The sequence below is a fragment of the Lepidochelys kempii genome, chromosome 1, assembly GCF_965140265.1.
Source record: "Lepidochelys kempii isolate rLepKem1 chromosome 1, rLepKem1.hap2, whole genome shotgun sequence".
Lineage (NCBI taxonomy): Eukaryota > Metazoa > Chordata > Testudines > Cheloniidae > Lepidochelys > Lepidochelys kempii.
In genome coordinates, this window is record NC_133256.1 from 107,912,156 (window position 1) to 107,938,639 (window position 26,484).

Consider the following 26,484-nt stretch of genomic DNA (forward strand, 5'->3'; position numbering starts at 1 on the left):
CACTGGTGCCAGGACCTGTCCTGCTACCAGGGACTCCTGATCAGCACTGGAATTGTAAACAGAACGGACACTGTGGAATGACCATGACTGGCTGGCTCGGTGGCCCTCCTCACCGCAGTGCCTCGACGCTGACCTATCCAATCGGGATGAGTTCCTTCTGCGGGACCCCAGGGATCTTCGTCGTTTGGCAGATCTGCGTTGGTAGATCTACACTTCACGCTGCTTGACCTGTAGCAAGATCTAGAGTGGGACCAGGAGTTGAAGCGTGCCGGTTGTCGATAGAATCTTCCTGATCAAAGGGATTTGTGTCTTAGTGATGGGTGCCATTGGGCGGGTGACCAGTGACCCTGTTCCTCCAATCAATCACAGGACCGCTGCCGAGACATTGGAAACCCGATGGGTCGGTCTTGACACTCATGCTGGGGGACGTGTGCCTCCACAGGTCTGCGCCAGGTTACCAGTGAGCCACGCCTCGAATCCCACTGTCAGTGCCAAGGGTCCAGAGACCAAAGAGGGCTTCTCTGAGCCTGCCTCCCAAAGTCCGAGGCATGACAGCTCCATGCAGCAAAGCGCTGGCGGGATGTCCCCTGTGATGGGGAGCAGCGCTGCTGAGGCGGGGACACTCTGAATGGTCCCAAGATGGGTTTACCACTTAGCTTGGTTACCGCAAGAGCTGGTGTGGGCGGCACTAGTAGCATCAGGTTCTCCTGCGCTGCCTGCAGGGCCTCGGGCATCAATGGGACTTCAACTTGATGGAGGCCCTCATCACTGTCCGATGCGACAGGCACAGTAGAGGAGGGTCTTGACCGCTTGATATGAGATAGGACGACTCCCGGATGGAGGCGTCCAGCCGTCCAGCACAGGTCTTGGCTCTCCTCCAGCCCTCTCCTTTCCCTTACAGGAAGTGGGAGATCTTCCCCTTGTGGACCTCTTGGGTTTCTTTGCCAGGGGTGGGGGGAAGCAGTGCCAGCTCGTAGACAGCACCAGCAGGGTGCTCTGTACCAACACTGTGGTGCTTGGGGCTGAGTTGGACCTCTGCTCTGGTGCCGGGGTCAGCGCTAACTCCATCAGGAGTGCTTATGTGTCCTTCTCCTAGACACCTTAAACAACTAAAGTGTGGGTCGTTGATGGGCATGGGCCACTTACAACCATTGCCTGGTTTAAAGCCTGGGTATCGGGCATGCCCCGTCCCTAGGTGGGGTCCCATCCGGGACCAACTAACTAGAACTAATACTAAGGGTAAATACTAAACTATATACAACTATTTTACAAAGAAATGTTCGTGAGACACACTGAACTAAGCGAAAGCTAGCCAAAGCAGCAGCAGAAGTTCCAGCACCATCATTGGCGGCAAGAAGGAACTGAGGGTAGGGGAGCCGGCAACATCCCTTATACTGCACCATGCGGGCACCACTCCCGGTCCCCTACAGATACGGCTAACAGAAAAAATTCCGGCACCAGTACATGTGGCGCGCACACGCACTTCATATGGAATGGACACGAGCAAGCACTCGAAGAATTGTGATTTATGCAGTGGCAAACCAAGCACCAAAAGACTTCTGACATGGCTACAGTATAGACACGGCTTGTTGAAGAGTATTCTCTCGGGTGCTCCAGCAGAACATCATTACTTAATTCTTAACAGGACTGGATGCATCACTTAAGTCATTTAGACACTTTTGAATATAGATGTCTTGACCTTGGATTTCTCTCCAAACGCCACACAGAGGTCCAACCTTTGTCAGAAATGTTGGGTGAGGTCCAAGAACCATCTTGTCTGCCTGATAGAATCTCGGTGATTGACACCTCCAGAGAATATATCAGCAATTTAGGAAGACAAGTTAACAAACCTGAACAGCTTGTACTCGTTTTGTACACTTGATTTAATCCACCCTTGTAATGGTTTCATCTGCAGACATGCAAACAGGGTGACAAGTCTGCAGACTGCAACTGAGCCCAACTTCTTCAGAAAACTGCCTTAGTAAGTTCTGTCAACTTGCCTCGAGGTAGACAAAGCTAAATCCCTTGTGAAATTTAGGGTAGATATTATGAAAGTAAAAATCTTAACTGGAATAAGGTCTGATTTTTTTCTTTACTCAGACCAAGAGAGTCTTGAAGATGAAACACTTCTTTAGGGCGTAACTTAACCCATGTTAAAATAAAATTCCTATAAGCCAGTCATCTAGGTATGGAAGGTCTGTAAGCCCTGATGATGCATGTGAGTTATGATCACAACCAAGGACTTGGTGAACACCTTAGGAGATACCACTCTCCCAAAGGATAGTGCCATCTATTGGTAATGATCATTGTACATCATGAACTTGTGGTACTATTTGTGCTTTCACCGTATCAAGTTGCGTAAGTAAGCAAGTAAACAAGGGACCCAAACCAATGCAGGACCAAAAAGGAGTTATGTTCCCCAGAAGAAACCATATGGAATCTGATTTTCCCTTGGGCATTTGTTTTTGGGGAAGTCTAGAATAGTTTGCAGGTAAATTTTATGAAAGGAAGAATACTGGGAATAAAATCCCTCTCTCCTGTAAGGGTCTGACATTTTCTTTTCTCATAAATTTTACTAACGCCAAAACCTTGTCCTATAAGTTTCTTATGAGAGGGATCGTTGAAGAGAAAAGAGAGACTGAGTGTGTGAGAGAGAGAGAGACAGACACACACACACACACACACAACCAGACACACACACAACCCGGAACTGAAAGTCAGACCCCCGTCTGATAAATTTTCTGGTTCCATCAGCCCAAGAAAATGGTTTACTATGTCAAAGAAAAAAAACCCCTAAGGACAAACGGTCTCAAAAAGGGAGGCACATAGAAGGATCTGTTTCCCTAAAGCCTGGAACAGGGTCATCTCTCTCATCTTCAAATTGCTGCTTGGCAACAATGCTGCCTGAAGAAGAAGTGAAGCTCCTTCATCTATCCGCTCTGAAAGGTGTAAGACACTTTCTAGTTTGAATTTCTATGCAGAACTGACCCATAAATAGATGGCTGAGGCCTGAAGCAGTTGATTTAGTCACTTTCAGCTTCTCCAGGATCTCATCTCAGGATTAAGGTGGTCCATACACCTACAACAGAGATCCAAAATCTGCGTCTAAGTCTCAGAGGAAATGCTGAATTCCTAAACCATACCTGTCTTCCTAAAGACACTACTGAAGTTAAAGATCTCTCAGCAGTGTCTGAGACAAAGGGAATCTTTGCCAGCCCCTGTGCCAGAATCTGGCTTTCCTAAGGAAATGGGAACTAAGCAAGGAGCAGAAGTCAGTCTTCTCAATTCCAACCCTTCACATCACCAACTCATAAAACTTTAGCACCTGCCTTCTCTAGAACTAGTGCATTAAGGATGCACTATTATCACAGATCCACAAAGTCCAGTGCTCTGGAACAGCTCTGGAATAGTCCCTGGGAGAATCTCTTCATCCGCCAATTGACTCGCACTGTGCAAATCCTTGTGTTCTGATAGGTTGACAATATGATTAGTGAACAGGAAGCCCATCTCATAGCCTTGCTCCAACCCAATTAGGATATACAAACCCTCTAGCATGGTGACCCCTGCATTCTTACCCCATCTGTCAAAATACGCTCCCATCAGGATGGTGGCTTCCAAGTAGGTCACATTCTAAGTCTTTTGCACACTCTGAAACCTTTTCCTAAATGCTTCAGGAGTCAATTCAAACTTGAGCAGCAAAGCTTTTTTGAATAGTTCATAGTCCCCAATATCAACTCCATCCATCTGGCTGTAAGCCTATATGGGTTGGGACCGAGTGAGGGGGTGAGACAGCGAAGCCAGCCCACAGGGTTAACCTGGTTCAAATTACAAGCCTTTTCAAAGGCAGTGGGGTAGGCATCTACAGGACTCCTTAAACTGGGGCAGCAATTTGGTATCTAGATTCCTTGTGGACTTGGCATCCCATGGCCTCTCCTCACTTACCCCTATGTGGGTCCTCTTGCTCCTCTGCTTCTTCATCTCCTATTCATGCTTTCATTACTTCTTGCAGTCTTCCAGCAACTTCTCTCTCAGCTCCAACTCCCATTGCTTCAAATCTGTTTATGACCTTGCTCCCCATGAAGACCCCTAGGCTAGATGGTGGAACTGGGTCTTGTGGACACCCTGCTGCTGCCCTGGCTGCTCTCTCTGGTGCTGTCCCTGGACCCTCTTGGACACACATTTGGGGCTGGAACCTGCCTCTTACACTGATCATTCTTCTCCAGCCATGCAATCAGTTTCCAACACCTAATCCTCTCTCTATGCACAGGTTTGCAATTCCTTCTTAGGAAGATGGTAATACACCATTTTCTGGCTATTTCCTTTGACTACTTTTGTTTTATTGCTGCTAGTCACATACTGCAACATACTCCTGGTGCATTCAGCAACCAACTCTTGGTGCATTCAGAAGCCATCCTCTGCTACCACCGGTCATGGAGCCAAAGGTCCAGTGCTCTAGAACAGTCCAGGGAGGACTCCCCTCAGGGTGCCAGACCTCCTTAGGATCTCACTCTTTCACTAGGGGAAGACATTTGGCTTCCCTGTCTCCTTGAACTGAACCTCAGAACCTCCAGCACCCCTGCTTCACACCATGAGCTCTCTTCAGTGAGTCCACCTGAGTTGGACACCCCAGAGAGATTTGTACACCCAAAGGGGGTAATGCACCCCCACAGTCAGCATTTGTAGGGACTTGGCAGGCACTGCAAGAACAGCAGTGTTTATTAGATGTCTGGAACATAGCACAGAAAGTCCTTGGTTAGCGTAAAGAAAACAAAATTTAGAGCATGCTCCACTCTGGTTATCCAAAACCCAGCAAAGCAGTGTCCACCCTTGGCTCCTGCTCTCTCTCTCCATCCTCTTTGTTCAAGTTCCCAGGCCAGTTCTACTAGGCCCCTCCTCAGTCAGTCGTTGTCCAGCTGGTCAAATATGGCTAGCTTCCTCCAGAGGCAGTGGACCATTCATGGTCATTAGCTGCTAGGTACCAAAAGTTTGGTGATTGGATTTGCCATTGTCTTCACAGACCATCCATTGACCTAGGCCCCAAACCCGACAGAGCCAGGTGCTATTCACACGACTGCCCAAGAGTAAACAGCCTTTTCCCAACCACCTAGTTATCCATGCAGCATATAGGGGAAACTGAAGCGCACACAGTACTCATAAAAATTAGCAGCAAAAATTCCCCACTTCATCAAAACTACCTTGGCAACAATGGTAGGGCAATCAAAAGCTAGCAACTCCAATAAGGAATAATCACAGCTGGGCACAGAGGATGGTGTAGAATCTTCAGAAAGCCGTCCTTTGACACCTTTAGAGGCATTTCTTGGAGATCATGCTGGATGCATCAGATGAGTGCCTTAGTGCAGGAGACTAAACCAAATGGCCCAGATACAAGGAAGTTCTCTCCTTCAGGACAACTAAGATCTGGGAAGGCCAACTGCAACAAGGTCTGGCTGAACCTCTTGGAGCCTCACCTTAGCACAGAGCAATTTTTGAAGTCAACAGAACCTAGAGAAGTGCTACCCCTAGTTTCCACCAAAATCTCAGATACTGCAGCCTCTGAAACTTCTTGAAGGGTTCCTACAAGGCTATCTTCTGCACAGACTGACTTCTCTGTCTGAGAATCTAGCAAAATATGGTGCAGAAGTGGGTTTCACAGACACACCACTCATGCCAAAAAGATTTTTTGCAAAGGCTTTTGCAACTTCAGGGCTGAAGGAAGTAATTTTGGAATACCACTTGCTGGTCTGGCTTGTCTTTTGGGGCTCTTTTAGAGAAGGGCCAGCAGGTGTTCCAGGATTTTTGCAAAACTATCTTCTTTCAAGTACATAAAGACATTGCTCATGCCCAGTTCAGTCATTTGAAAGGGAAAGAATCACATCTTGTGAATCTCTGCTTTTTTGCAATGCTACAAAAGGAACCCTGCTGGATCACTAATATCTGTGACTTCTGAAAATAAACAAAACCTTGTCTCATCATCAGCAATGCCGCTATTAGAGGATGATCTCTACCATGGATTTACAGATGGGTCCTGAGATGACTCAGGAGTCTGATCCTGGAACCACAGATCTGCCCACAGTAGGTACAGAGATTTCCTGGTGGGTCAGCTGCCTGCTGAAAAAGTTCTCTCTTTTTCCTTCTCTCTCTGCATTGTTGAGGGCAAGGCGCTTCTCCTTGAAGTGGACCACTGCCTGATGGAGGTCGGTTGGGGACTTGCTCCTCCCAGCTTGTGATGTCCACATCAGTTTTCTTCAGATACACTTTCAGTGTGTCCTTGTAGCGTTTCCTCTGACCACGGGATCTCCGACAATGAGCAAGTTAAAAGCAGAGGTCTTGTTTTGAGACACAATGTCCAGTCCAGTGGAGTTGGAGCATGAGGATCATTGCTTCAACGCTGGTGACACTGGCGTTAATGCAGCAATCCTCCCACTTGATGTGAGGATCTTTCGGAGGTATTGTTGGTGGTACCTCTCCAGACTCTTGAGATGCTGTTGATAGGTCACCCAGGTTTCGCAACCATGAAAGGAGTGTAGGAACAACAATAGTCTTATAGACCTTGGTATCCTACCGTAGGTCACGGTCCGTGAAAACACGTCGGAGCAATTTCCCAAAGGACGCACTTGCGAACTGGATCCTGTGCTGGATCTTACTGTCAATTTTTGCAATTTGAGAAAGTTGGCTACCGAGGTAGCTGAAGTGCTCAACTGTCTCCAAAGTTTGTCCCTCGATGGTGATTTGTGGTGGATTGTGTGCAAGGCCTGAAGCAGGCTGATGGATCACTTTAGTCTTCTCACTATTGAGTGAGAGTCCCAAGCTTCAGTAAGCTTGTGCAAAAAAATCCAGTGTGGACTGAAGGTAATTCTCAGCGGGTGCAGGGATGGCACAGTCATCAGCACACTGAAGATCAATAATAGATGCACTGAGTACTTTAGACTTCAAGCGGAGACTTCGAAGATTAAAAAGTCGCCCATCCATTCTGTATTGAATGTCAACTCTATTGGGGAGGCAACCTTTAAAAAGAGGGCCAAAATGACTGCTAAATAGATGGAGAACCCAGTTGGGGCAATAACACATCCCTACTTAACCCCAATTTTGATGACGAAAGCTTGAATCTCCAGGCCATTACAGAGAATGGTGGCAGTCATGGAGAAGCCTTAGGACCTTAATACGTTTTTTGGAGTGCAGCCAAATCTGGCCAGTACCTTCCACAGAGTTTTGCCGGTGGAAAACCTTGTCTAACAAACCATTAAACTATTTATGTAGGATTTTTTTGGGAAGTACTGCATAATGCTGAAGGGAAAGGAAAACGTTCCCAACTACGGCATACGGCAGACAGAAAAACAGTGGGATTGTTTGTGAGGGCAGCTATTTATATTCTGGGTACTTTAAGAAGGCCTCCACCTAAGGCCTCACCAGTGCCAAGCAGGACTGGACAATTACCTCCCGTGTTGTAAGACAAGCGAGGCAGATGTCCTGCTCTACTGGCACTGGTGAGGCTACAGCTGAAGTACTATGTCCAATTCTAGATGTCACGCTTTAGGAAAATAATGTAGACAAATTAGAAACTGCCCAGATGAGAGCAACAAAATGATAAAAAGGTTTAGAAAACTTGATCCATAAGTAAATGTTAAAATACTGGGTTAACCTGATAACAGTGTTCAAATATGTTAAGGGTTGTTATAAAGAAGATGGTGATCAATTGTTCTCCATGTCCACTGGGGTAGGATAAGTAATAATGGGCTTAATCTGCTCCAAGGGAGATATACATTAGATATTAGGAGGGGGGAAAAAAAAAAATCTTTGATTCCAAGGTTAGTTAAGCACTGGAATAGACTTCCAAGGGAGGTTGTGGAACCCACATCATTAGAGGTTTTTAAGAACAGGTTAGACAAACATCAGTCAGGGATGGTCTACATTTACTAGGTTCTGCATCAGCATAGGGGTCTGGATCTGATGACTTCTACAAGTCCATTCTAGCCCTATATTTCTGTGACTATATATTCTTTATGACAGAAAGACGCTAAAAGATGCTTCACAGTCCTTTTATGAATCAACATCTGAGTCAGAAGAGAGTGCACACATTCCTTCCAAGTTACTTCCTGTCCATCTAGCTCTGGGACTTGCAGAAGTGAGGCATGTACTCGCTAAGAGTGGGAACGTTCAAAGGTAATTCTTTAAGGAGGCCACCAGTCTTGTTTTCATAATTGTTTTATTCATATTTGATTCATGTATCCCTTTTTAGGGATGTCAAAAATAAACTTTCTAGCCCAGAGTACCTTCTGTTATTCTCACAGTCAACAGTGATATTGCCCCTCCCACTTTTACCTCTGAAGTCTCACCTTCAATCCTAGCTTTCTTTACTCCAGCAGAATCCACATCTTCAAAGGATCTCTTTCGACTTGTCCCACCATTGACTGGATTGGGACCTCCATTTAACATGCCATTGCTAAAGAAACGGTTCAGGTGACAGTTCTGGAGGTTCAAGAGAAACTGGGCACACTCTTGGAAACCCTGGGTATGCGCAAGATCTGCTGCTGTCAGTCCACTGGCATTTCTCAAGCTGCACAATACAAAGAAACTGAATTACACTCATTCATCAACCCACCTTGACTGCTGCTGCTGCTCTTACTGACTAACTATCTGCAGGTGATGAGAGAGAAAGAACTTAAATAATTCCTTAATGGAAATTTGCTATCAATCTTAGTTATAAAACTAACTTAGCTCTTTGCACATATCTGGCTTCTAAGCAAAATTTGGGAGACAATATACTTTTCAATAAAATCAATATACTATGTGTCTTTAAAAAAGCATCTTCCTATTTAAACATCTCAAAATGCTTAATTTCTAAATTACAGTCTGAAGCATCTGACCTTTACACAGACTTCAGACTCCTAAATCTAAATCTTGAAATCTATCACCTTCTGCAGCTTATTTTGACAATCTATTTCTTTATCTTGAGTAAAAACCACCCTCAAAACAAACTTAACATGACTTAGTAATTGTCCATGGCATTCCGGTATCTAAGACAACAATAATTAACATCACTCATCTTCCTAACAATAAAATATAAAAGCTATGCTTAGTTAGGCTTTCCTTAGGATTTGTTTTTTGCTCGTTTCTTATTTCAAAGTGTGTGACATTATAAATGTTGGGGACTTCTTCTGTTATTTGGCTCAAGATTGGTCCAAGATGGAACACTGGCATTGAATTTTCTAATTTAGCAAGATTATGAATTAAATAAAGCCAGCTAGGACATCCACGGTTACAGACGAAAGTTTCAATTTGAAAGAGTTCTCCCTTTGCCCTTCCCCACTGATAAGCATTTACATGAATGGCCTCTGACAACAGTAAGCCTGTCTTTAGAAATATGGACATTAAAGTGTAATAAGAAAACGTTGCTACAAAAAAGTGTAGACAAGGGGAGTTGGCAGCAGCAGAATTAGAGGGAGGAACAGAGAATGCTGATGAATCTTTCCTAACTAGATACACTGTGAAACAAAACTTCCCAGCCAGAAAACTGTATCTTTACTTCTTAGATTTCGTAGTTTGGGCAAGAAGCTTATTACTTTAAGTTCCTGAAAATAAGTAGAGGGACCAACAGAGGGATAATTTAAGAGATTAACATAGCCAATCCATTGAACTGTCTCCTTTGTTGAAATTCCCGTGAAGTATAATAAAGTGCTCTTGCCAAATACATGAAAACAAAGGAACTGAGCAAGTTATAGACAGGCTCTAAATTATACCAATGTGACATACGTAGAATAATGTTAAATAATGCTAAATAACAATGTTGACATTTAAAAACGTTATTAAACTATTTCACTGCTCTAAGCAGTAAAGAAAGGAGGGTAAAATGGTAAGAAGAGCTACACCAGCATTTCCCAAAGTGGTGGAGGGAGCAAGAAAGACTATCCAGGTGGAAGATGTATAAATTAAGATGCTTAGCCCTTTAACACCACATGGCAAGGCTGCAGAAGGGCACAACTACTTTCATTTTCCTGAAAGAGGTGTTAAGTTACTAATTCCCAAACTATTTAAATTAATGGGGGAGAAGAGAAAGTGAATTTTTTTTTTTTTTTTTAAAGAATGGTTTCTCCCTAACTTGAAGATCCAGGCACTTTGCCTTCTATGAAAGAGCTATCAGACTACTACTACTAGTAGTATTGCAGTAGCACCTAGGGGCCCTGCTGTGCTAGGTACTATTAAAAAAAAGAAAAAAAAAACAACAAAAATCTGGTAGCTGCACCAAAGAGCTCATAAATACATCGGGGGGGGAGGTGTGAAGGGGGTGGGCGTTGAAAACTTCGAGTCAGATCTTAACTAAATAAAGCAAATGGGAATTCCCTATTTAAGGAGGCTAGTAATGGGAAGAAAGAAGTGGACAGAAACTGGAATTGACTGAGGGGGTTCCAAGAATCCAAAAGAGACCATCAAAGAATAAAAAAACCTAGTAAAAAATAAACCTAAACAGGCCTACCAAGTTTGGGTATCTTTTCTTAGACATATCTAGAAGGGAAGTTTGTTGACAAGAGCACAAAGTGACAAAGAAGCCACAGCACTCTGAAATACTAATGGAAGCTAACTGATGGAAAGACTTAAAATACTCAATTAGCAATCTGCATGGAACAGACAGGAAAGAACCATAGGGATTATTATAGTTATAGGATTTGGATAGAGGTCACACACCTTACAGGTGCAAAATTAACCTTCATCAAGCAAGCAAATGGGTTTTCCAAGCAATGTAATGGAAAAGACTGGTGAAAGCTGCTGCCATCCACCACTGACAGGAATCTGGGTAGACAATGAATCGCAATATTCTCACAGAATCTTCTAAAGGCCCCGAGTCAGAGCATGACTACATATTAAAAAAAACTAAGAGCTCCACTGTACCTTTAAAAGCACTAGCTTGGATGGGGGCTGGTGCTGACCTGGTCTATACCACCTTGGGAGCAAGCACATCCTCTTTCTATACCCCTTCAGGGGCTGCAGTAGGTATTCTCTTCCGTGGCTAGCCAGTGGTGCTGCAGATTTTCACAGCTGTTGGTAGCTAGCTCTGCCCATCACTTGTGCTAACATGAACATAAAACACTAACTATGTCCAGGATGGGAGTGACTCACTGCAGCATACCCTGCCTTTCCCTACACTTTATACCTTTCCTTACACTGTGTGTCTAAGGGTCTGGCTACAACTTGCTTCTCAAGTCATTATGATCCGAGCTCCTATATTAAAGTCTCCAAAAGACATTTCCAGATGAGAGTCAGAGTTCTACGCTTCCTCTAACAGGAAGGGAAAGAGGGGTAGAGTGGCAAGCTGAATACTCCTTTTAACTATTAAGTGAGGTGGACTGTGCCTCTTACCACTGAACAGTAACTAAATGACCTGTATCAATTTCTGAATTAGTATAGATGACTGGGAAATAGAAGGCAAATCCAAGACTGTGGAATGTGACTATATACCAGGGTTCACTGAAAAACAGAAAAGAGGCTAAACTGTTTCCAACTAGAAGATTTACTGGAGGCTAGTACTAAGGAATACAAGGTAGATTATTTCTCTAAAGTGACTCAGATTCTCGGCCATGATGCAATCAGAGGTGCCTGGTCAACTGATGAAGAGAATACTTCACACTCTCATACCTACTTGAAAAAGCAGTAAGTCTTCATAAACAACACCGATTCTAACAAGGCCTTAAGAACATAACAATGGCCATATGGGGTCAGACCAAAGGTCCATCTAGCCCAGTATCCTATCTTCCGACAGTGGCCAATGCCAGGTGCCAGAGAGGGAATCAACAGAACAGGTAATCATCGAGTGATCCAACCCATCACCCATTCCCACCTTCTGACTAGCAGAGGCTAGGGACACCATCCCTGACTTCATGGATCAAACCCTGAAGGGCAAAGACATTTAAGAATACATGCCAATCTACGGACAGCAGGGAAGGGAGTTCTCTCAGACTTCAGGTTTCCCCTAATCTACTGTCCCAAATTTTTAGAACACTACAGAACACTCTGAAACCAAATTTTAGACATGGCTCTGACCAAACCCGGATAGGCCTGAACCTTGGGCTCTGACATCTCTTTCAAAAGAGCCCAAAGGCATTGGTTAAAGATTCCTGCTAGTGATGGCAGTGTGATGGAACTGTTGTACTTATAATTTTACAACACAGAATATGGAATCCAATCTGACAAGTGTCTCAAAAGGCTGTAAAGAGGATGAACTAAACTTCTTGACTTTAGCAAAGCTTTTGACACGGTCTCCCACAGTATTCTTGTCAGCAAGTTAAGGAAGTATGGGCTGGATGAATGCACTATAAGGTGGGTAGATAGCTGGCTAGATTGTCGGGCTCAACGGGTAGTGATCAATGGCTCCATGTCTAGTTGGCAGCCGGTATCAAGTGGAGTGCCCCAAGGGTCGGTCCTGGGGCCGGTTTTGTTCAATATCTTCATAAATGATCTGGAGGATGGTGTGGATTGCACTCTCAGCAAATCTGCGGATGATACTAAACTGGGAGGAGTGGTAGATACGCTGGAGGAGAGGGATAGAATACAGAAGGACCTAGACAAATTGGAGGATTGGGCCAAAAGAAATCTGATGAGGTTCAATAAGGATAAGTGCAGGGTCCTGCACTTAGGACGGAAGAACCCAATGCACAGCTACAGACTAGGGACCGAATGGCTAGGCAGCAGTTCTGCGGAAAAGGACCTAGGGGTGACAGTGGACGAGAAGCTGGATATGAGTCAGCAGTGTGCCCTTGTTGCCAAGAAGGCCAATGGCATTTTGGGATGTATAAGTAGGGGCATAGCGAGCAGATCGAGGGACGTGATCATTCCCCTCTATTCGACATTGGTGAGGCCTCATCTGGAGTACTGTGTCCAGTTTTGGGCCCCACACTACAAGAAGGATGTGGATAAATTGGAGAGAGTCCAGCGAAGGGCAACAAAAATGATTAGGGGTCTGGAACACATGACTTATGAGGAGAGGCTGAGGGAACTGGGATTGTTTAGCCTGCAGAAGAGAAGAATGAGGGGGGATTTGATAGCTGCTTTCAACTACCTGAAAGGGGGTTCCAAAGAGGTTGGCTCTAGACTGTTCTCAATGGTAGCAGATGACAGAATGAGGAGTAATGGTCTCAAGTTGCAGTGGGGGAGGTTTAGATTGGATATTAGGAAAAACTTTTTCACTAAGAGGGTGGTGAAACACTGGAATGCGTTACCTAGGGAGGTGGTAGAATCTCCTTCCTTAGAGGTTTTTAAGGTCAGGCTTGACAAAGCCCTGGCTGGGATGATTTAACTGGGAATTGGTCCTGCTTCGAGCAGGGGGTTGGACTAGATGACCTTCTGGGGTCCCTTCCAACCCTGATATTCTATGATTCTAGAACAAACTACAGAAATATCCAAAGATAATAAGGGGGGGACTTTAATCATGTAGACACTTGTTGGAAAAGTTATGCAGCAAAACACAGAATGCCAAATAAATTCTTAGAATATACTGGGGCCAACTTCTTGTTTCACAAGCTGAAGTAACCAACCAGGGGGACAGCCCTTTAGAATTGATTCAAATTAACAAGAAGGAATTAGTTACAAATCTGAAGTTGGAAGGCAATTTGGGAAAAAGTGATCATGAAATGACAGCTTTCACAATTCTAAGGAAAGGAAGGAGTGGCAAGAGCAGAATTAGGACAATGGATTTTAAAAAAAGAGCAGACTAAAATTCAGATAACTGGTAGGTTAGGTCCCATAGGAAAACAATCTAAGGTGGGGAAAAAGCTCAGGAGAGCTAGTGCTTTCTCAGGGACAATATCAGAAGCACAACAGCAAACTATCCTGATGCAAAGAAAAGATAAGAAGAATAGTAAGAAGCCAACATTGCTCCAACCAGGAGCTCTTTAATTACCTGAAAAATGAAAGGAATCCTACAGAAAGTGGAAACATGGACAAATTTCTAAGGAGGAGTAAAAAATAATAGCAAGCATGTATATGCACAATCAGAAAGGCACAAAAGGAGTTACATCCAGGAACAGACATAAAAATCAGTAAGAGAAGATTCTATAAATACATTAGGAGCAAGTGAGAAACAAAGAAAAGTGTAAGTCCACTACTTGATGGGGAAAAAGAACTAACAACAGATGACATTAAGAAGGCTAAGCTGTTTAATGCTTATTTTGCTTCAGTCTTTGCTAAAAAGATTAATGGTGACAGACACTCAACACAATTAATATTAGCAACAAGAGGGAACCAATATAAGTCAAAATAGGACCTTTGAGAGCTCATGGAAGATCAGGGAGTCAGATCTCAGGCTACTGGAAAAGGGCAAACATAGTACCTACCTTTAAAAAATGTGAATAAAGAGGACCTGATGAATTATAGACCTGTCAGCCTAACTTCAATACCTGGAAAAATATTGGAACAAAATGATTAAACATCAATTTTTAAGCACCTAGACGATAAAAGGATAAGTAATAGCCAACGTGAATTAGTCAAGAACAAATCATGCCAAACCAATCCAATTTGGTTTTGACAAAGCTACTGGCCTAGAGGATGGGGGTGTAGCTATTGATCTGACATCTTGGTTTTAATATGGCTTTTGACACAATCCCACATGAGAGTTTCATAAACCAACTAGAGAAATGTGGTCTAGATGAAATTACTATAAAGTGGGTACACAAGTGGTTGAAAGACCGTACTCCGAGTAGTTACCAATGGTTCACTGTCAGACTGGGAAAATGTATCCGACGGAGTCCAGCAGGGGTCCATCACTATGTGATATCTTCATTAATGATTTGGATAATGGAATGAGGAGTTTGCTTATGAAATCTACAGATGGGAAGGGTTGCAAGCACTTTAGAGGCCAGAATTAGAATTCAAAACAACCTTGACAAACTGGAGAACTGGCCTGAAATCAACAAGATTAAATTCAATAAAGACAAGTACAAAATACTATTTTTAAGGAAGGAAAAACAAAAAACAAAAAAAATCAAATGCTCAACTACAATGTGGGGGACTAACTGGCTAGATAGTAATACTGCTGAAAAAGATCTGGGGGTTATAATGGATCACAAATTGAATAAGAGTCAACAGTGTGATGCAGTTGCAAAAAAAAAAAAAAGTTAATATTCTGGGGTGTATTAACAGAAGTGTCATATGTAGGACACAGGATGTAACTGTCCCTGTCTACTCAGCTAGAGCACTGTGTTCAGTTGTGGGAAATCACACTTTAGGGAAGATGCGGAGAGAGAGTCCAGAGGCGAGCATCAAAAATGATGAAGGCTAAGAAAACTAGGCATGTTAAGTTTGGACTAAAGAAGATTGAGGGGAAACCTGATAACACTCTTCAAATATGTTAAGGACTGTTATAAAGAAAATAGTGACCAATTGTTAACCATGCTCACTGAAGGTGGAAAAAGTAATAATGAGCTTAATCTGTAGCAAAAGACATTTAGGTTAGATACTAGGAAAAACTTTCTAAATACATGGACAGTTAAGCATTGGAACAGGCTTCCAAGGGAGGTTATGGAACCCCTGTCACTGGAGGTTTCTAAGGGACAGTTTAGGTTTACTTGGTCCTGCCCCAGGCCAGGGGGTTGGACTAGATGACCTCTCAAGGTCCTTTCCAATCCTATATTTCTCTGATTCTGTGAACTTGGGCTTGTAGACAGGGACATGCTTTCCCTTCAGAGCAATTTGTTACCCAACTGACAAAGTTTTGAGGAGGATGAGAAACACCACAAAATACTTTCCTTAGAAGGGATCCAAACAAGAAGTAACCCGGGGGGTTCTTGGATTAATGTAAAGACAGATATTTCCATTTTGCTCTGGAGAGTAAGGATGAATACAATGGAGAGAGAAATCTCAGAAAGAGGCTATACAAGATGGAGAAACCAAACGAGAAATTTAATTACATGAGAGGTATAGTCTAAACATGAATAAAACTGGATGACTGCAATGTTTGCTTGTTTACATTTTATATTTCTTGAGCTATTTGGCAACACAGGAATTTTATACATAAACTGTGCATGTTTTTGAATTTAAATGCTTAAATCCTCTGACTTGAGAAATACATTTATTTGTATACCTTCTCCTGAAGAGTTACGGACAACATTCAGCAATAGAGTTCTTCCCTTTCACCTGATCATTTTGCTTCATGCAACACGAGGTGTCTTCAGAACTATAACTTCTCTTGGTATAAAAGAGGTTTGTGGTTTTCACTCATGTTTTGAGTTTCCATTTTTCTCCTACAGTAAAAACACTTTACTTTTTGAAGAGCTTCATGCTGCAACTGAATTTGCTAAAAAGAAACGTGTGATCAAATTCTTTCCTGCAAGTGAACAGATTTTTGCTGTCTTAGGGAAAAGAGTGAGTTTAATAGTTGTAAGTAGTCTTAAAAGATGTACCTCAAAGAATCTTCCACTTATAATGTCACATCCTTTAGAAAATAGAGCAAGTATTTGCTACAAAAAATAATCCAACTTTTTAATATAAAAAATATATATATATAAAATTCCCTGAAACTACCATTTTAAAGAGTGATTATCACATCACCTATTCTTTGTTAATGCCATGTGACAATCTAGGAAAATAAACCACAGTTTTTGTATATCAATGTAATACTTCTGTTAAAAAATACTGATCTCAATTTACTTATTGTTAGTTTACAAATAAAAATGTAGATATTGTAAATTAGGGTAAGCAAAAGCATGCAAATCTATAGATTCTATATCTGAATTCCTAGATTAGCATTAAAACCAATCACCGCAACAAATACCTCAACAGTATGCCTTGTGTGCAGAAAGGAAGCGATACTGAACATTCAATGCCACAACTGTAAGGTTTTCGGAGAAGCACCTGTGGCAGTTTCAGCAGTTTCTATATGGAATGCTCCCCCTTTCTAGGATTACTTGAAAAAATCAAGTCAATTCGAATTACGTAGCTGTAAAACATTGACATGTGTAGTTTTTACAGTTTCAGAATCTTCTGTTTGATTTAAACGGGCAATGGTGCATAAACAGGAAACTTATATCATAAGGGATCACATATTTGCAGGCAACATTAAGATTAAAAGTTACATTAACATACATAGAGTGCAGTAGCACGTTAGTCATTGTGTTTAAGCCATCACCATGTGACCACCTTAACAATGAGACACAGAGCCTTTCTGGCTTTTAAACATTACTACTTTCATGCTGAAGCCAATTTAATTGTGAAGTTCTTTGACGAAATTTAAATAGTATGGGCTAAAAACTACTGATCAACTCATGGCTTCAGTTACTTTAAATTTAATATGCTGTATCTCAAATGAATTAGTACTATGCTTATACAAAAGTTAGCAGAGACAAGGATTAAAAAAGGATCAGAACACTAATATGTCGACAGTGAGAAAAATCTTTTCCTACAGACATCAGTATACTAGTCTAAAGTTTCTAAAGCAAAATATTTAAAATACTAAACTTAAAATGTTTTAACCCTTTGGTGTCCAAGTACAGAAGTTGCAAAATCATTTTTTAAAATGCATGTTCTTCAGATAGTGATAGTAGAAAAGGAAAAACACTCTTAATTAATGGCAGTTGAGATTTGCTGAAGACGTTGTGAAATGTTTTGGTGGAAATACATACTGGGCTTCTACACACAGACATGAGAAGTTGGTGCCAAGTTTTCATTTCACATCCAGTGTCATGGTATAATGAAAAGTTGAATTTTAATGAAAATTATTTTAAATATTTTTAAATCATTGACCAGAGTCTCCCCTTACATCTCCACACAGAGTGTGTTAGGAGGAGGAGTGGAGTGCCATTCCACTAAGGCAATTCTCATACATTAAATCTATGTCAGGGCCATGGTAGCTTGGGAACCATGGAGCTGTAACATTCAGCAGAAATTGACAGATTTTCCACATATGCTGTATTACACAATAAGTGTTTCCTAAACACTGTTCAAAGACCAGATAAAAGGGACTACAATAGTTTTCAAAGTGGTAAGCTGTTCACCTAAGCACTGCACCATAATGGAAAAGGTTTTCTCCGCTAAAAAGGAAGAAGATCACAGAAACTTCCCAGATTGTCAACAGCAATGCTCAACGAGGCTTTACAGCATCACCACAGTACTTTGCCAGATTGACCCCAAGGAACGTTCACAGGAGAATACTAGAAGTTATAGACTAAAAGAGAAACCCAGGCTCCAACAGAATACCCACTTGTTACAAATGCAACTGATGAAGTACCGCCATTTCTGCTATGTCAAATATATGTACCAAGGTCAAACTGGATGATCTACATTAGCAAGTCAGAAGAGAGTAAATATTATTGCTGCAGCTACTTAGTGACTAGAGACAGATTAGAAATTCAAGTTAAGACTTATTTCTATAACGGAAGTGTGTTAAGGAGGTGTCAAAGTAAAAATTGCAAGGGGTGTGTGTTTGTTTGTATCTATCAAAAGGCAAGAAAGTTGTATTTGAAGTCTCAAACCCACTCAGGAAAGACCACCAACCAAATAGTTTTCAAAAATCAAGACAACACACAAACCTGAGAAGCTTAGTAGTAAAAATGCTGCTGCAAAAGAAGCAGAGCTTTTACATGCCACAAAAGGACAGGCTGTGCATGGTTTTCAACAACAATCACCACCTCAACACTGCTCAATATACACAGAGAAGACCAACGGCAAAATATAGACAGACAGTTTAACCAAGAAAATTTCTCATGTCAGAAAGCCTGAATCATGTGGTGTGGGAACCCTCTTGGACAATAACCTATATGAAAACAAGTTATACTTGAGGGGAGTATTTAACATAAAAATTGAAGACATGAAGTAGAACAAATGATATGATTGATGTAGGTCATCTTCTTAGAGAAACTTTTCTTAAATGTCAAGTGAAAGTAGACATACAATGAAGAAATAGACATACAATGCAAAATTGCACCAATGGCAGTTAATTACAGACCAAATGATAGATCCACTAGTTTCCACTAGCGGGGAAAGATTTTTAGATTCAGAGAGCACTGGAATACCTTCTGCAACAAGATGACTGGATGTGATTATGTAAGTTAAGCTGACAAAAGACCTTCTGGGTTCAAAACTGGCAAGGTTTATGAGCAAGATTTAGATGAGCAAGAACTCTCTCATGACAAACTCAAAGAAAACTAAACCAAAAAACCCCCAAGCTCTGCCACACACTACCATATATAAAACAAGACAGAAAAAAACCCAAACTTCTAAAATATGAGTATTAATATACTAAAGCAATGGTTCTCAAAACAGTGGCCAGTGATGTACTTCTAGGCAGTTGGCAGATATGCTTTTGTCAGAGATAAAGCATCTGTCAGGCTTTTATGCAAGTCACAGACACAAGCTATAGTGAAGTCACAGACACAAAAGGTTTTTCAGAGCCTTTTTTCACCAATTAAACAAAATTTCTGTGTTTGTGGGACTGCTTCATGTTTTTCTATGCCAGTTGTTTCTTTGGAGTAAGTTCAGTCATTATCAGATCTGTTGAGAAAGCCAAAATTAGAGCTGCAGACAAAAATATGACAAAACTAAATTTGGCAAAAACTACCTGTAGAGATTAAAGCAACAGAGGCTGCAGTGAAATATAGTACGAGTTTAAAATCATACACTCAGGCAGAGGGTATCAGCAGAACAAATACAGCAAATTCTACCCCTTCTCTTATTGTCACAGGCCTACAGCTAGTCAGAACCTGATCTTTGTGGCCAACAGGGTATTTCCCCACCACAGCAGCTGCTAAAATAACGCCCTAATGAACATTTTCAAATCACTATTCTCTTGGTCATCCTGAGGTCTCTCCACTGGATTCCAGAAACCAGCACTTTCTGTTGTAACTAACTATCAACTTATTTTACAGAAAAGTTCCCCTACATCTGGATTAGTCTATCTGAAGAAGACCTGCATGTTGAGAACAAGCCCAATATGCTCCATCTTCGAGTCCATTTCCATAACAACGAATCCTAAAAACACTCCAAGAAGCCAGAGCCATGATCAACAACATCCTTTGAAGACAAAAACCTATTATCTGTACTTTCAAGTAATCAATTGAGCAAGTACTTAAACCCACTTGAGAAAAAAAAAATGTAGCAAATTACCACACAGCAGCATCTAAACTCCCTTTTCTAAGCAAAAGAATCAAGAAGTTTATGAGAAACCAGTTAACAATTCAATTAGGTTTATGCCAATATAATATATCCTTTCCAGTGGAGTTCTAGGCAGGGGCATGGAAAAAGATTTCTGTTGTTGCTTGGATGGAGGACTTCCTTTCCTCTATGGCAGGGGTTCTCAAACTTCATTGCACCATAACACCTTTCTGACAACAAAAATTACTATACAATCCAAGGAAGTGGGGCGGGTGGTGGGGAATCAAAACCGAAGCCCAAGGGTTTCAGCCCCAGGATGGGGGCCTGTAACCTGAGCCTAGCCACCCAGGGCTGAAGCCCTCGGGCTTTGGCTTTGGCCCCCGGCGGTGGGACTCTGCCCCCGGCAAGTCTAACTCCAGCCCCAGCGACCCCATTAAAATGGGGTTGGGAGCCACTTTGGGGGCCTGACTCAGTTTGAGAACCGCTGCTCTATGGACTTTAAGCAGGCTCTCTCAAATGGCAGCATCTCTCATTTGTATCTGATAATACTGATAACTATGGCTGTCCCGTCTCATATTTAAGAGCATGCCGCTACCAGAAAAGACACCCAATTCTTATCTTAATAGAATCTGAAGGCAAGTTTTTTCCTGGACTTTTTGCTATTACTGAATACCCAAATAACTACAGCTGTGAAAAAAAGGTCCTCTGTCACTTTTGGCTGGCAAGGAGGCTAAGCCCAATCACATTCAGTTTCTGACTTGACTACAGCTATCCATGTGTGTGACTCTCCAGCCTAATGGACTGTGATGTAAGGAAGCTTCCAAGCTTAAAGCACCCATTACTCCAAAATGAAACAGCCCCCACTTACCAAAAGAGGCCTCCAAGAGCACATTAACCTGGTGGTCTGGTCTCCCTACTGAATACAGAGTCAGGCTTAAGGTTTTGGTATTTTCAAAAACCTCTTTGAAATTGACCCTAACAAGATCTGTGTAACAAAATAGTTTAATTTCGATTGCATCTTCTTGATAATGTCCTAAATTACTTTAAGTAACCCAGAGGTATAGATGCCACAGGGAAGGTGAGGAGTTGAATTTGGAAAGGAGGTACCTACAAGATGGTCTAAAGTTTGCAAAGGTCTATGTAGTGGTTTACCATAAATATGGAACACTGTGCTAAGAAGCATTTAAATGACAGTAAGATGGAAAATAAGCAATAAGAATTAGAAGTATTTGGGCATAACAAAACTACTAGGATAATTCTTCTATACTGAGTGCCAGTATTGCCAGGTATACTCTACTGGAGAAGAAGTGGTGTGGAAGTTCAAATAAGGAAAAGGAACTAAAGCACAGTGGGCATCAGCATAACACATTAAGAAAGATAATGACTGATACTTTGGGTTTCTCTGCAAAGGATGGAGTGAGTATATGAATGCTTTTATGCCAGAAGTCTTGACCATTCTGAATTATCACAAACACTCCAACCCAGTAAAGTAGGTAGAGATCTTGCTAACTGTATTGATAAAAAATTACAAAGTCAAAAGGCCCTTCCTAAGTGTAAGTAAGTATTTTTCCTGTACACATCAGGGCTCTCGTCATATTGAGAACTCTTTTCAAGCTCAAGGCTGAGCCCTGGCAAACCACAGAATGCTAACTGGGAATTAATACATAATCAATACATCAGGCAAAAGTTCTGGTGAGAAAGTAGCTGAAATTTTTGTGTCAGCTAGAGCTGAATGCATAAAGTATCATTGTGATGTAGGTCATTCACCCAACAGAAGCAGATGTACTACTGATTTCACAGTTTCAAATGCCACTGGTCTCATTTTGACTTTGGCCATTGACATGTCTATCTCAGTACTTCGATATCTTCCCCTGGCAACCAAATTAAGTTATCACAAACCAGGAAGGAAAACACTTTTTCTTCTGTAACTTTTCTCTAATGGCCATAGACAATGGTACTGGCGCATCACTACCAGGCTTTGACAGCTTGACAAACTATTTTTCTACAATATTTTACAGAACTCTTCCTCAAACAAATGAAGCTTTCACTTGTATTTCGGTATTCAAGAACCCTGAACAATATATCTGAATATTTCAAGAACATAGTATGGAAAGAACATGTGGAATTTCTTCCTTTTTATCAATTTAAGCAAAACAACTGCCCATAGCAAGATTTAGCGTGTTCATCTTAATGAACACATCTCAAACTACCCCATGATCTCAAGTCAAGAGTTCTCTCGCCACCATAGCAGGATTCAGATGAATCAACAATTGGCCATTAGCAGGGGGGTCTCTTCCATCAATCCAACTCAAGACTGAGTCACTGAAGTAGTACAGCGTGGCTGCTCAAATGGCAGTTGCAGAAGCCTGAACTGTTCATACAAACAGGAAAAAGAATGATGTGATCAGAAATGTGTGATATGATGCACAGATGCAAAGTGCCAGAAACCGTTTTAAATGATCACGGTCATTAATAACAGCAGATATACTGATGTGTATTTCTTTCCCATTTATCCAACAATGCGTGTTCAGCATTTATATTTGGGTATCTTTTTTAAATGAGTGAAATGTTATAAAAGTGTATTTTTAGAAGTTATAAAATAATTTGGGTCTGAAAAAAGATATATTAAAAGGTCAAAAGAAAACCTGGCACCAAGAAATCTTTTCTTTGTAGAGTTTTGTGAATACTTGTTTCATCATTATTTTTAATGTGCACAATTTTGACAAATATATAAATTGTGCTATTATGCCATTTTAATAAAAATCCAGCAATTATGGATTACTTTAAAAAGCATTATCCATATTAATAAGTCAGTTACACAGCAAACCTTTTCACTCATATGAGGACATTGTGACCACCTGCTTCCCCCTCTTCAAGAATCCATGAAAACCATAGTTAGAAGCAATCATTTCTATGGATATAGGACATCCTGTGCACAGAGTATGATTCAGCTAATATGAGAAGGCAAATACCACCAAAAAAAGTCAAACTATTTTCAATGGGGTACATTTAATATTGTTTTACAATTAAAAATTTACACAGGAATGGAGACCCATATTTTCTTTCATCAATTAGGGAAATAATACAAATCTTAGTCCAGTTTAGACTGCAACATATTGAATTTATTTTATAGGAGTGGTGAACTACCAAACTGGAAATAAAGTAAACTTGAAGAACTTCAAGAAAGTAAATTTATTCAAACTCAAGTTATCATCATCTGTCCAACAAGGATAAAATTAAATACGGTCAATATTAGTTAGTTTCCAATTTAACTTAATGAGTAACAAGAATACTGTAAAAACTTATCAAACATTGTGGTAGCCCAAGTTAGCTTTTGCACTCAATTTTAAAAGAGCACTATTTCAATTATCAGGCTTTAATAAGAGATACCCTGATGAAAATATTATACTACTACTAGTAGTAAGTCCATAGTGAAACAATGGAGTCTTAGTATCCTTGTGTTACTTCCCATACAACACAAGTAAATGATGTGAAATTCAGCATACATTGTATACCTGTTTACATCAGGTGTCTTTATATTTGCCTATCTGCAGTCATAGTTGTATTCTCTGCATCTTCATGCAACTACAGTTTTTAGTAACAAAAACACTGTATAAAGAAATAAACAAGAATTTATTTATAGAAAACAGAATAAGAAGTGCAAATTACTATGAACCAAGGGCCAAGTTCACCCCCAGTACCTGTGGGCACAGTTAACTAAAACCAGAGAATTATAATTGCTTTACTTCATCAATGTATTTGATTCAATGTGTATAATTCCGTATTTAAAAATAAAACTTCTTTTGATTCCATATAGTCAATCATTTCATTTACTATATCCATGGTTGAATTAATTAGTATAGCTAGTGGGAAGAGTCCATTTTTTCTCTTTAAGACATAGAATAGATAAGAATAAAAATGTAATACTTAAGGTACTCTGCATTTTATTACATAATCAACAAGACTATTAACTGTGGGTCCAGATTCAAACCTGGATGCTTAAAAATCAATACCCTTTTCAGATGTTTAAATATGGGGCTTAATTTTAGGCATTTAAATTTGAAAAACTACAGGTGAAATCCTGGCCCCACTGAAGTTAATGGCAAAACTCTCATTGAGTTCACTGGGCCCAGGATTTCACTCCATATGAAACAGATGAATCAAATTAAGGTATTGATCCTGCTAACTGATCTACAAACAGAGACTTGTGGGCTTACACAGAGTCCTACTACATTCACTTTGGGTCCATGCAGAGTAACAGTCCACAGAAGCAAATCAGATTGAAAAACTGAGGCCTTAGACAATAATCCCCTCAGGGCAAGGCCTGTTACTTTACTTGTCTATATAGCCCCATGGAACACTGAAGGCACTGTATAAATATTGAAATACCACATAGACAAAATTGGTAATCTATTACATAAAATTATCATAAATCTGCACTATTTCTGTTGCACTTTAGATTACATTAGAAAGACCAACAATAGTTTTGGCCAAAGTTAGATACCCTCTACAAAAGTTTATAACAATATTTTGCCTACAACGCACAACGACATGTCAATATCAGGAAAGATTAATGCAATGATTTAAATTTAGAGCCGTCTTTCTTAATTGTACTGCTTGCATAAGGAAAACCCTATTAGTGCTAACCATTAGTTTATTTTACTTCTAGAATCTTATTTATTTCAAGTACTTTATTATAAATTTCTATACCACTTAACATTATCCTTTCAGCCAATTTCAAAATCAACTGATCACATACTAATTGATGATGATGATAATTAAGGTTTCCTCAATTCCACAGTAAATTTTAATTCCAGTTTGCCTCAAGCATTCACTTTCAGATGTATTCAGTTCAAAACGGGAATTTATAAAGTTAAATTTGATTTCAAGTAACATGTCAAGATTCTACTCAGAGTTTGCATAACAATTTTTAATTGAACACCATTATACTAGCAAGATAGTTGTGTTTAATATTATTAAACTGTAAATTACGCTTTCTGGACACTATATAGTACTGTAACAAAAAACTAATTAAGGCAGATTTCATTGATGCAGCATTACAAAAAACAGTAAGATGGAAACCAAAGGGTTAAACAAGAAATTAACTCAGATTCTTATTTCACTTATAACTCAGAGATTCACATTGCAGGTTAAAATACAAAACACACTAATTATCATTAAATAATAAAGCTAGTTCTAATTATAAACAAAGTGCTAAAGTATTTACAGTATTATAAGCCGTAGAGCTTATACTCAACATGTCTAGGTGAAAACTGCATCCATTTTGTCCATGCTGTAAGTTGCAAAAGTTTGTGAAATTTTCTGAATGTTTTTGCAGTATATAAACCTTTAAAGAAAAAAGTTAACAGTGCAAATACACAATATATACTAACAAAAATTATTACACTAATAGCTAAGTGAAAGTTTTTTTGGCAAATAACTCTGCTCTAGCTCTTTTGTAAATGTATTCATTAATATGATGTATAAAGTGTTGTAATAGATAACTACATAACAGACAAGATGTAAAATTTTGGGGCATTTTACAGAGGTGTGATAAATATGGTTTTAATAACTTAAATATACACTCCGTTTCATATATTGCACTGATTGATATCACTACAAGTGCAATATTTTTTATTACAAGACATGTTAAAAACCTTAAGTTTTACAATAAATGGACATGTCTAACTGAAATTTTCTTAATAAGATGTTTGCTGTTCTGATTTTTTTCAGTTTTATTAGTATCTAGGTTTGCTATCCTATGTTAGTTAGTTAGACACACAACGACCAAGCAAAAAACCTCACTTACTCTATTTGAGCTCCATGAGCTACAAGGGCACTTAAGGAATCCATACTACCAGAACGTGCTGCTTTATGAATAGGGGTTTCACCAACATAATCCTGAAAAGACAGAGCACATTTTGTCAGGTATAACTGCTCCAAAATAAATAAATAAAATAAAATAAAACTTACATTATTTCTAAACATTTAGTGGCTTTTTCCTGATATGAATTAAAGAAATGGATTAGTAAAGGTAGCCAGTATCCATTTGTGAATGTGACCACTACTTTAATAGTATTGTAAAGGTTTTTCTGGGTTTCTCTATTTTGGCTGCCTCATATGGAAACTAATATCATGTGATTATGGAATGATCCTTCTTTGAGGCTATCATCATCCATTAGTATTACAGTAGTGCTCAGAGATCCAAATCAGGATTGGAGCCCCTTTGTAATTGTTGCTATATAAGCAGCCCAGCAAAAATACAAATTCTCTTTCATGCAATTCTCCCTCCTCTCTCTGCCCAACAAGCCTTTACAGGTTTGACAGGCAAGCTACAGCAGTGGTGTCAGTTTCATTTGTAGGAGAGGGCTGAATTCTGATTATGATCCATGGGCTCACTATGAATTCAGAACT

At 40.3% G+C, this 26,484-nt stretch overlaps 1 protein-coding gene across 2 annotated transcripts in view; it reads right to left on the bottom strand.

The window, feature by feature from the left end:
• ANKRD10 (ankyrin repeat domain 10) overlaps positions 1-26,484 on the bottom strand; it is a 51,517-nt gene that overhangs the window by 10,442 nt on the left and 14,591 nt on the right. For both annotated transcript variants that reach the window (XM_073349906.1, XM_073349915.1), the window contains exons 3-4: positions 25,880-25,971; positions 8,334-8,554 (exon numbers count right to left, since the gene is read on the bottom strand). In XM_073349906.1, the coding sequence (XP_073206007.1) occupies positions 8,334-8,554; positions 25,880-25,971 (313 nt within the window). The remainder of the gene's footprint in view (positions 1-8,333; positions 8,555-25,879; positions 25,972-26,484) is intronic.